This window comes from Gigantopelta aegis, chromosome 5 (assembly GCF_016097555.1).
Source record: "Gigantopelta aegis isolate Gae_Host chromosome 5, Gae_host_genome, whole genome shotgun sequence".
In the NCBI taxonomy this organism is placed as follows: Eukaryota; Metazoa; Mollusca; class Gastropoda; order Neomphalida; family Peltospiridae; genus Gigantopelta; species Gigantopelta aegis.
The window spans coordinates 6,371,563-6,384,743 of NC_054703.1; the positions used below are offsets into that span (position 1 = coordinate 6,371,563).

Consider the following 13,181-nt stretch of genomic DNA (forward strand, 5'->3'; position numbering starts at 1 on the left):
GAACAGTCCGAATGACAGGCCAGAATAACTTCCTCGTGACCGTTTCCTTTGTGGTAACTCGATTGTTGTTCGGTAAGTTTATTTGGTTTATTAGAACAACTTTCTACATTTTTCATTTACAAACAAAGCTCAAATCTATCATCACGTTAACGTAAGTCACATTTTCTCTTTGGGTACAAGACGTTTCGCCCCCCTCCCCCAGCCAATTCGCCCCTAGGTCTGTTCGCCCCCAAATAGGATGTTAGTTCGCCCCCACGTGCATAACCAGTTCGCCCCTACAAAGGTACCAGTTCTCCCCCAGTCAGTTCGGGCCATGTTCCTGGCCTGGAAAGTCATGATTTTTTTATATTGGTCATGGAACGGCCTGAGTGTAATAAAGTTCTGTTCTGATATATCCATACGTGTTTGTTGTGTGTTGAATACGAATGCCAGGCTAGGCAGGTCAGGTCAGGTCATAGGGTTTTACGTGCACATTCAGAGCAAGCTGTTGTAGCGCACGCCTGTCATGATTCATGATCAGTCCAAATTGTGGAAGGACAACAACCCCTCCCCTCTAAGAAAAGAAACACACACACACACACGAACACACTTTAACATCCTCTAAAGAAAGAGTACAATAATTGTTTAAAAGTAACAAATATTTGGGGGCGAACTGACTAATATTTGGGGGCAAACAGTTGGGGGCGAACTGATCGGGGGCGAACTGGCTGGGGGGGGGGGGGGGCGAAACGTCATGGATTCTTTATCTTTTACACATTGCCTATTTTTTTACCACAACCTCGGTAAATTCAATATCTGACTCTAAATAGAACACGGGTTCGGACTCAATGTTGTAACATTCCGGTTTGTTAAGTGAAATTAATAAATATTTTACATTACTAACAAACATGTCTTGAACTAAATATAATTTAACAAGAAAAACGTTCGTTATATAGCCACATGTATTATTGAAAAATTATATAAATAATAAATGCTTTCCGCAAATTATTACAGTGTTGAAAAGAACAGGTAGTATACATCAATATCCACTGATTTTTGTGTCAGGTTGGCACGGGCCTCGGTGGTGTAGTGGTTAAGCCATCAGACTTAGGGCTGTTAGGTTCAGCTTCCACCCACATCTAGGTTTAACGACTCATTTGGGCAAGCATTCCTACATGGTTTGTCCAGTGCACATTCATTAAAAAAATATATAAAAATCACAGTCCGCATATCGGTATACCTACATGCAGATCGATTCCTTTGATATTCCTTTTAAGTTAATCTTACCAGTATATTTTTATTAGAACGGTTGTCTGGGGTTGTTTTCTTATTATTATTTATTTATAAACTATAAATAATGCAGAAATTTATCTAGACGTTGACATAAATCACTCTGTGACTTGTACACATTAGTTAGTTTATGATCACAAACATTAATTTTATTCTGTTAGTCTTAAAGGACCTGTCCTGAGTTTGCTGCCGTTACAACTTGTTTATGACCAACACATTGGTTTTGACGATTCAAATTTCATATTAAACATATTGTCCTGTTAACAATCAGTATTTTTATCAGATGTTTGTTGATTTTCTAATTGTACATTCCAGTAATTTCGTACATTCGAAAATCTCTACATTACAACAAACTAAAGAATAACTCCTATAAAGCATTAGGACATGACCACAAACATCCTGGATTTACAGACAATGGTATTCTAAACAAGAAAATGTATTTAATCTGTAATAGTAATCTCAAAACTAGTACACGGGATGGCACTATCTTTGATATGTAATAGTAGTCTTCAAACTAGTAAACGGGATGGGACAGTCATTGATATATAATAGTAATCTCCAAAATAGTACATGTATTGAGAATATCTTTGACATGTAATAGTAGTCTCCAAAATAGTACACGGGATGGAACAGTCTTTGATATGCATTAGTAGTCTCCTAAATAGTACATGGACTGGAAATGTCTTTGACATTTAATAGTAGTCTCCAAAATAGTACACGCGCTGGGACAGTCTTTGATATGCAATAGTAGTCTCCTAAATAGTACACGGACTGGAAATTTCTTTGACATGTATTGGTAGTCTCCAAATTAGTACACGCACTGGGACAGTCTTTGATATGCAATAGTAGTCTCCTAAATAGTACACGGGCTGGGACTGTCTTTGACATGTAGTAGTCTCCACAATAGTAGAATACCTGTGTGGTCCTTGTCTGACGCCATATAACCGTAAATACATTGTGTTGAGTGCATCGTTAAATAAAAGATTCCCTGCCTTCCTTCCAAAATAGTACACGGACTGGGACTGTGTTTGATATGAAATAGTAGTCTCTAAAATAGTACACAGGCTAGAACGTCTTTCATACTCCTGGGCTGGGGCTGTTTGACACACCTGTTTGTCACTGGAACTGGATTATTTTACATACCTTAGGTTCTGGGAACGGGCATTTTGTTCAAGTCATTTATCCATTTACTGGTTCTGTTTCAGTACGTCTGTTCATCCTACAACTTTGAAGATACATCAGTAAATGTTCATTTCAGTTGATGTTAATCAGATGAAAACGATAAATGTCCTCTGTCTAAAAAATATGTCTAACAGCGACAGTAGATGTGTCGAATGTGAGGTCTCGTCAAAACATTGTGAAAACATCCCTGATCACGAAAAACAAACAACATATTCTTGTGACAAGCCTTTCAAATGTGGGATATGTTTAAAGTGTTTCTCTCACAAGTGTCACATTATGCAGCATATGAGGATCCACACTGGTGAACGATCATATCAGTGTGAGGTGTGTTGGAAGAGTTGTCATCGGAATAAGGACTTGAAACAGCATATGCTGATTCACACTGGAGCTCTGAAATTCAAATGTGAGGTGTGTGCAAAATGCTTCTCACGTAATACTAACTTAAAACAACATATGTCGGTTCACACTGGTGTTAGGAATTTCAAATGTGAAGTATGTGCAAAATGTTTCTCACGCAATACGCACTTGAAAGAACATATGTTGGTTCACACTGGTGTTACGAATTTCAAATGTGAGGTATGTGCAAAATGTTTCTCAAGTAATCCTAACTTGAAACAACATATGTTGGTTCACACTGGTGTTAAGACTTTCAAATGTGAGGTATGTGCAAAACGCTTCTCACAAAATACTAACTTAAAACAACACATGTTGGTTCACACTGGTGTTAAGAATTTCAAATGTGAGGTATGTGCAAAATGTTTCTCATATAACACAGACGTGAAGAAACATATGTTGGTTCACACTGGAGTTAGGAATTTCGAATGTGAGGTATGTGCAAAATGTTTCTCAAGTAATCCTAACTTGAAACAACATATGTTGGTTCACACTGGTGTTAAGACTTTCAAATGTGAGGTATGTGCAAAACGCTTCTCACAAAATACTAACTTAAAACAACACATGTTGGTTCACACTGGTGTTAAGAATTTCAAATGTGAGGTATGTGCAAAATGTTTCTCATATAACACAGACGTGAAGAAACATATGTTGGTTCACACTGGAGTTAGGAATTTCGAATGTGAGGTATGTGCAAAATGTTTCTCAAGTAATTGTAACTTGAAACGACACATGTTGGTTCACACTGGTGTTAAGAATTTCAAATGTGAGGTATGTGCAAAATGTTTCTCACAAAACACAGACGTGAAGAAACATATGTTGGTTCACACTGGAGTTAGGAATTTCAAATGTGAGGTATGTGCAAAATGTTTCTCTCACAATACCCACTTGAAACGTCATATGTTGATTCACACAGATAATAAACCTCTAACGGTTATCAGCTGAAACGCTGTCTGTTAATCCATGTAAATGAGAAACTTTTAACACGTTGAAAATGCACAGACTGATTTAACATACAACACCATCTTGAAGTGCCTCCTTTCTGTTCATATTAATTACAGAGGTGTGTAGCTCAGTAGTAGTGTGATGGGTCGTGAGATCAGCCTACTGTCTGTTCATATTAATTTAAGAGGTGTGTATCTCAGTAGTAGTGTGATGGGTCATGGGATCAACACTCGTCAAACTGGTTTAACATACAACACCATCTTGAAGTGCATCCTCTCTTTTCATATTAATTAGAGAGGTGTGTAGCTCAACAGAAGTGTGATGGATCATGGGATCAACACTCGAGTCGAGATCTCTTCATATTAGTCAGACCTATTTCAGGTTTTAACAAACGACTCCACCTTTCATGTTAATTAGACAGATGTGTAGCTCAGTAGTAGTGTGATGGGTCGCGCACATGTATATGTGAATCATTAATAAACAACTCTACTTGTCTTAAATATATATATATATAGATATAGATAGATAGATAGATAGATAGATATATAGATACATACATACATATATATATATATATATATATATATATATATATATATATATATATATATATATATATACTGACACACAATGAAAACGCAAAACAGATATTTTTCAATGTTTTGTTGTCATTAATGAAAAATATATTTATTGGACTTAAAATAACAATTTATGAGAGAAAGCCATTGATTGGTACTTTTGTCTGGGTTTTAATCCTGGTTTTGTTCTCTTTACACATACAATAGCAGAGACACACAAAATGGTGTGAAATGCGTTCACTACATGCTCAATCATGCTGCATGCAATGCACGTGAAATGCCAGTATGTGGACACGTAAAAGTCACGTAACGGTGTCATATTCCTCGTCACATTAAGAATGCCACAACTCGGAGAAGAACAAAGGGGGCGAACGTTGGGCATGGTTCAAGGGGGGACTTCGCAAAGCCAAGTTGCTAGGACCTTCAGAGTTCATCCATCAACTATTGGACGACCCGTTGAACGTCATCGACCTCGACCATGTGGGATGAGTTAGGACGTGGTGTAAGTAACCGCCAGCGACTACCACGTAACGTCGCTGAGCGTGCACAGACGTTGCAGGAGTGGAGGAACATCCTTGTGGCTTATTTGAGATGTTTATGCCAATCCTTTCCCTGTTGTCTTCACGCATGCTCACGGGCCAATGGTGGACACACCAGATACTGAACTTAATATGGGGGGTTGAACTTTTTGATTACGAATGCAACTCGATTACTGATGATAACTGGCCATGTTTCCATCTGAATGTATCTCATGAATACCAGTCATTAATGTCATATTACATTATCCATCAATTCATTAATAGTTTGTCGTTATTTGCAATGAAAAGTTATTTTTGCGTTTTCATTGTGTGTCAGTATATATGTGAAACATTAATAAACAACTCTACTTGTCTTAAATATATATGTGTATTTATTTACACTTTAATAGGCTTTTAACCCGTTTTTATGGGATTGTCACTTGAATGAAGATGTGACGTCATTTAAAAGTAGTGACGTCACGACAACTATAACAATATGTACATGTATATAAATAATGGGTCATTAATTACGTTATAATTAAATCATGTTGGTAAGCTTGGTAAACACTTGTATATATGTGTGTATGTATGTATCTCTGTGTGTGGGGTGAAGTGGGGGTTGGAAGGATGAGTCGTGCATGTGGCAGTATATGTTGATATATACTTCAGGGATTAAACAGAAATTTAGATATTGAAATGTGATGCCTGCAAAAGGATTTAGTCACAGTACCAGCTAAATGTTATTTCATATTGATAACATTTTCAAATGTGACGTGTCTTCAAAAGGGTTATGGCACATAGTCCTTGCTGGTTATAAGATTTTCAAATATAGTGTGTCTATAAAATGTCATATACAGTCGACCTTCGATAACTCAAACTTCGATCTTTCGTAAACGTCGATCTCTCGAAGTGAAACGGCGGTCCCGGCCGAACTGCTCTACAAACTAGTAATAACAGACTTCGAACACTCAAACTTCGAACATTCGAAAAACTCTATCTCTCAAAGTAATTTTGTGGTCCCACCATAAAAAAAATAAGGGATATTGCACTTCCAAAACTCGAAGTTTGTGGAGTGACTGAGCCTTTCAACTGTACCGGTAATACTTTAAAGAAAAATGAATTGTCACCCAAGCCAAGCGTGAGTGTCCCGACTGGTCTCGGCTATCGATGATACACGCGGTAATTACAGATTAATAGATCGCCGACTATGCGGAACGAAATGATCCTACATGCCTGCATTGGGTTGTCGGTGTTTGTACACGGCAGCGGGCCTCATTACACAAAGTACGGATAGTCTTGTAATCTTCAAAAAACTGTTGTAATAACAATTAACGCTGTTTGGTTTTTCTCTTAAACGAGTGCAAAAAAGTACATAACCTAGTGCTATTTGGCATACAGCGTTTTAATTTGTTATGTTATGTCTCGCTATGTTAGTGAGGGTTTTTAAAATGATTTTTGTGATTTACAATAATTTTGCTATTTATATTGTGTATTTTTTATTTGGTAAACAAACGTACTTAGTGCTAATCGACATTCAGTTTTTAATTTATTACAACGTTACGTTCAGCCTTGTTTTGAAATTTGAAAAATATATCAACTTTAATTTATCGCTTACTTCCGGTTATATGTAAGTACGTGCTTTCAGTTTTCTTTTCTCTTTTTTTTACTTTACTGTCAATTAATACAATAAAAGTACATAGAGATGTACGTCAAATTGATCGAATTTATCTCGTTTCTGTTAATATTTACTTAGTTTTATCATATACACAGAAGAAATGTGCTAACATCCGATATCAACGAAATGATAATACTGCAATGCAGTTTCACTTTGAGGTCTGCTGTACGAATTTCGAACACTCGAACTCCCTGAAACTCGGAACTATTTCGTCGTCCCCTTCAACTTCGAGTTAACGAAGTTTGACTGTATATGGTGCGACCTAAAACATAGTTTATGCTGGTTATATGATCTTCGAGTGTGGTGTGTCTGCAAAGGATTTTAGACTCAGTATAAGTTTAGACATAGTCCTTGTTTATGTTTTTTATAAAATGTTCAAATGTGATGTGTCTACCAAATGATTTCAGACTCTACACGTTTAGACATAATACTAGTTTATGATGTTAGACACAGTATAACTTTAGACATAATACTAGTTTATGATGTTAGACACATTATAACTTTAGACATAATACTAGTTTATGATGTTAGACACATTATAACTTTAGACATAATACTAGTTTATGATGTTAGACACAGTATAACTTTAGACATAATACTAGTTTATGATGTTAGACACAGTATAACTTTAGACATAATACTAGTTTATGATGTTAGACACAGTATAACTTTAGACATAATACTACCTTATGCTAGCTATAAGATGTTCAAGTGTGATGTGTCTACCACAAGTTTCACACACAGTGCCTGATTAAACGTTAATTTCACATGCCGTTAATAAGATCTAGAAATGTGACGTGTCTACCGGGTTAAGCTATTGTTATGTCGTGTTATACTGTTAATAAGATCTAGAAATGTGGCATGTCTACCAGGTTAAGCTATTTTAATGTCATATTATGCTGTTAATAAGATCTAGAAATGTGATGTGTCTATCAGGTTAAACTATTTTAATATCATTTTATATGTTAGTAAGATTTACAAATGTGAGCTGTAGATATGTGCACGAACTATTTTAGTATTTGTCAAACATGTTTTCTGATAATATTGTAAGTTTGTAATCGGATCATAAACACTCTTTTTTTGCAGGTTCTGTGTTTATCAAAATTATATATCAATAAACAACTGATTTAAATATTTTCACTTTTTGTGTTTTATTTTGATACCAGTTTAAAATGTTGTACAATTTACATAATTGTTTCTTGTGAAGTACATATAATAACAAACATTACAAGTCATGGTAAATGGTCGTGGTGATATTTTTGGCTTCGCTATGACGTTTGATAGCTGAGCTTGTATAGAATTTTTACAAAACCTGGTTAACTCACCTTGCTGCCAGCTGGGGATCTTCGTATGCAGACATTTTTAGCAAGTATTTTTGAGACACAAACCATGGCAGTATATGGGAAAACGTTTCCGCGATTACCGGGTAATAAAGATAAAAGTGTGCGAGACGTAACTCAATGGTAAAATGCTAGTCTGATGCGCTGTCAGTCTGGGATCAATACCCTCATGTAGGCATAGACAGACCGCATCAGGCGAGCACCTAACCACTGGGCTACGTCCCGCCCCTTCTGATAATACGGTCTATTAGATGTAAGCGTATCTCAGTTTCTCCAATACTAGAAACCCTAACCACTGGGCTACGTCCCACTCCTTGTGATAATACGGTCTGTTAGATCTAAGCGTATCTCAGTTTCTCCAATACTAGAAACCCTAACCACTGGGCTACGTCCCACTCCTTGTGATAATACGGTCTGTTAGATGTAAGCGTATCTCTGTTTCTCAAATACTAGAAACCCTAACCACTGGGCTACGTCCCACTCCTTCTGATAATACGGTCTGTTAGATCTAAGCGTATCTCAGTTTCTCCAATACTAGAAACCCTAACCACTGGGCTACGTCCCACTCCTTGTGATAATACGGTCTGTTAGATGTAAGCGTATCTCAGTTTCTCAAATACTAGAAACCCTAACCACTGGGCTACGTCCCACTCCTCATAATACGGTCTGTTAGATCTAAGCCCTCAGTTTCTCAACTAGAAACCCTACCACTGGGCTACGGCTACATCCCGCCCCTTCTGATACGTCCCGCTCCTTCTCATAATACGGTCTGTTAGATGTAAGCGTATCTCAGTTTCTCAAATACTAGAAACCCAAACTTAATTATAATCTTCGTTTCTTCCAAACTGACAGATCATGGATTTAATGAGTTAAAAAAAAAAAAAAAATTAAAAACCCAAACTTATACTATTTCCGATTAGCAGCAAGTTGTCTGTTCTATGGACACACATACATGATAGTACATACCACAACCTTTGTTACATAAGTTGTAGAACACTGGCTGGAAGGTCAAATGATCCAATGAGTCCACCGACGGGGATCGATCTTTAATTGCGGATCAAGCTACGTTTTGTCCTCTATGGACCCCAATGTGATTGCTACAGCGTCTATGGTGGGTTTATCTGACGATGTGTTTCCGTGCAGCACAACGAAAAGACAATCCCAAAACAAATAACCCTCAGTCTACAAGAACAAGAGCGAAGAAAAAGGTCAAATTCCTTCCAAGCAAGACAATTTATCGCAGTCCCATATCTTCGTACTTGAATGGTCCGAACAACAGGCTGCAATACCTTTCTCGTGACGGTTTCCTTTGTGGTAATCAGATTGTTGTTCGGTACGTTTATTTTGTTTACTAGAGCAATTTTCTGCGTTTGAGGAGTTCAGGCGCAAAACCCAGTAAGTCGATCTGAGTTCGTTTGTTTTAAAATAAAGATTTTTACCTGATGGTAATTTTAATTCTCACTAATTCCACTTTTCCTGTCATGAAATGGCTATGGAGCAATGAACAAAACAATATTAATGTAAAAAATTAACCTTTATTAAAAAAAACTTGGTAATTACCAAAATGTGATTGATTTTTCTGCAAAACTAAGTAAGTCCACCTTCGGTTTCTTTGCAAAACTCAGTAAGTCCATTTCTGGAGACCAGTCTTATGGAAATGTTGCAGAATCAAAGAACAGACAATTAGAAACATCTTAAAAGTGAAGGTTGAATTAAACATTTACAAAAGAAGAACTTTACTTGTCCATGGATATACCAAAGTTTGGCAGTTGCTGGCCTATTGTTCCTAGCCTTCACAAAGCTTTAAAACTGACACTTATTTAAAACGATTGTGCCATCCCAGTGTAATAACAATGACAGTAACATACTCGCTCTAAAATTATAATTATGGAAAATAATGCCAGTTGGGTCATAACATACTCTATCCCCCATTGGAAGTCATCAAAAGATTACACGGAAGTTCAGTCAGTCATCTCGCCCCAATTTAAACACACATCCATCGATTTATTGAAATTGGGGTAGTGAGTGTTAAAGGGACATTCCCGAGTTTGCTGCATTGTAAGATGTTTCAGACTGATAAAATATTCCTACGATTAAACTTACATATTAAACATATTTTCTTGTTTAGAATATCAGTGTCTGTATATTCAATGTGTTTCTGGTCGTCATAATATTTGTAGGAAGCCCAAACTGGATTTTGTCTTCAAATAATTTCATACGTACGAAAAAATAGTTTTTAGGAAATAAAATGAAATGAAATATAACCTGGTACATATATTAGAACGATCAGAAACACGATTAATATACAGCCACTAATATTGTATGCAGAAAATGTAATTACAGTCGTTAAAAAGTCTCTGTTAGTCGATAATATCTTAAACATTGCTGCAAACTCGGGAGTGTCACTTTAAAGTAATTGTTCACAATATTGAACAAACTGGCACACCACATAATTCCTGGTCACATGTGCGCATGTTACACGGGGAATCAAACCTTCACCACTGTAGCGAGCTGTTTTGGCTATAGAACGGGCCGAACTTCGTGGCCGACGTCGTTTACGCTTTCCTGTTGGTGATAACATCACAGGTTCGTGAACTACATCATAAATTTCCATAACTAGCCTGGATAAATTGGCTAAAATCTGAAGGCATTATACGAATTCAGCGCGCAAAAAAGATTATCATGGGCGCGGCCATCTTATGCGTCATGTGATCTGATGCGCACATGTGATTGGCGGACTACAAACTACGTGGTTCTGCAGACAAACTCAGATTGCGTTTACGAGGTTCCGCAAAGAAACCGTATTCTAGCTTGGATTTAGAATGGGACTAACGGGCTTTTGAAGCAAAATATATTTGCTCATCGGGTACCAGCGACTGAGAAGGTTTGTCTCCAACGGTTGTCTCAGTTTTCATGGATGTGGCGTTTACGAGGTTTTGCGCCTGAACTCCTCGTTTTTCATTGACAAAGAATGCTCAAATCTATCTTCAGGTTCACGTTAGTCACTTTTTATATTTTCTACATTGCCTAGTTTTAGCCCATTCAGTTTATTCTTGGCAAATTCACAGTGTCATAATCTGACATTCGAAATAGAACACGGGTTTGGCCTCTCACTGTTGTGACATCCCGGTTCTACCTGTGAATTATCTCAGTTGGGTTATTGTTTCCTTTGCTATTTGTAATGCATTCTGGGGAATACCTTTTAGTAAAATATTAATATTTATATAAATCATAAATGCTTCACGTCAGTTGCTACAAATTGTTAAAAACGAATGCTGGTCAAGTCGCTCCAAGACCAATTCGCCCCAAAACCAATTCGCCTCCTACCAACTCGCACCCAAAATGTTACCAACTCGCTCCAGTGTTGAGATAAATCGCCCCTGGTCCAATTTCAACTTTAATGTCCGTAAATAATTGACAAACTTAAAAATGGACGTCTACACCTTAGTGTTCTTCCATTTATTAATATTACAGTGAAACTCCGCTATTACGACCTCTTATTAAAACTGGTTTTATATTAGGGAGATCGTAATATCGGGTAAACAATAAACTATTACAATTAACTATTTTAACGACGTTTGTGAGTTTGTACACAGTTTCCTCAAAGGAATGATCAGCTAAAGGTGCGGGACGTAGACTGGTCGTAAAACTCTCGCTTGATGTGCGATCTGTTTGGGATCGATCTCTGTCAGTGGCCCATAGGGTTATATCTCGTTCCAGCCAATGCACTACGACTTGTATGCCAAAGGCTGTGGTATGTGCTATCTGTCTGTGGAATGGTGCATATAAAAAATCCCTTGCTACTAATGGAAAAATGTAGCCGTTTTCCTAAGACTGATTGACATCCAATAGCCGATGATTAATAAATCAATGTGCTCTGGTGGTACCGTTAAACAAAACAAACTTTTGATTAGCCAAACCTTTTGGACTCCCGACGGGTGTGCATATTCACCGATATTTAATGCAAATCAACAAAACTATTGGTATATTTAATTAATAAGATGGTAAACATACCACAGCTATTACATATAACGGGCGCAGCCATTTTGTTCCATCCCCGTGGATCAGGTCCTCGTGTAAGCAGAATAATTGTTACGTAGCGCGTCAGGTATCTGTCTTAAAGATGAAGAAAAGAAACATAGCGACTTGTTCATGTTTGTAATGATGAAACAGACATGCGTCGCAAAGTTTTGTAATGATATACACCCTAGTAAGCCAACAACGGGGCACAATTTAAAAATGAATGGTCTAAAGAAAAAAAAAAAATATAAAGTAATTATTAGAGGGATTTAAAATATTTTAGAGCGCCAATTATATAAATAATATATACGTGATATGGGTATTTTTAAGATATTAGCAGGCGCGTAGTTTTCTAGCCGACAAAAACAAGTTAACAAGTGACCTTCACCAAGTGTCATTTCCGTTTTATAAGAAAAGGGAGAAGCTAATTGTAGGTTATGAACATTACCAACATATCACATTAGTCATCAGAGGAAACTGTTTCATTTGTTTATAAACAGTAGTGCTCCCCCCTAGATTTTATCAGGATACAGCTCGGTATTATATGGTATATTATTGCTATGCATGTACTACCTATTTGTTATTGAATTTTATCGATTGTAATCCGTTGCTATTTTTCATTCACCGCAATGTACACATTACATTATTTATTTATAAATGTTTATGTTGTATGTATGCCTAAAAAAAGGTCGTCTTTAAGACTATATGTCAAAATGACCAAAAGCTCGCCATCCATCAGCTCTAGCCTTTAACATGGGCGTTATTTGCTGAAGAAATGTCTGTAGGGGGGTGGGGGGTGGGAAACAGATGTCTTTGGTGCATTCTGGTCGTACGTATGGGATACAATACGTTACTGCTACTGTAATTTAGACTAAAATACACTGAAAACTACTGAATGTTAACATTTAACTGTGTTATAATTTCCACAGGTTTATGTGTAAAGTCGGTCTGAATAACAACTCGGAAAATGACGACTACACGCGCTTATGAAACTTTATTTCATACTACAGTTTGACGTTATTCAGTCATGTCATAAACTATTTCAACGACGTTAAGTTACGGGTGGGGTGGGTGTGATTTTAATATTCAACTATAGGGTGAGGACATTTTACTCAAATACTTGTATTGTTTTTGCTTGAATTTGACGTTTTGCTTCAGTAGTAGTGGGGCCCATGGATAGCAAGAGTTGATGTGAACAAAGCCGATAATTAACCGCTTTCCGGATATCGTCGCACCGAATAGTCCGAACAACATCTCATAA

At 37.0% G+C, this 13,181-nt stretch overlaps 1 protein-coding gene across 1 annotated transcript; it reads left to right on the forward strand.

The window, feature by feature from the left end:
- The first annotated feature begins 1,826 nt into the window (after window positions 1-1,826).
- On the forward strand, window positions 1,827-4,231 carry LOC121372859 (zinc finger protein 347-like). Its single transcript, XM_041499299.1, has one exon. The coding sequence runs from the start codon at window positions 2,515-2,517 to the stop codon at window positions 3,787-3,789; it is 1,275 nt and encodes a 424-aa protein (XP_041355233.1). The 5' UTR covers window positions 1,827-2,514; the 3' UTR covers window positions 3,790-4,231.
- The last annotated feature ends 8,950 nt before the right edge of the window (window positions 4,232-13,181 follow it).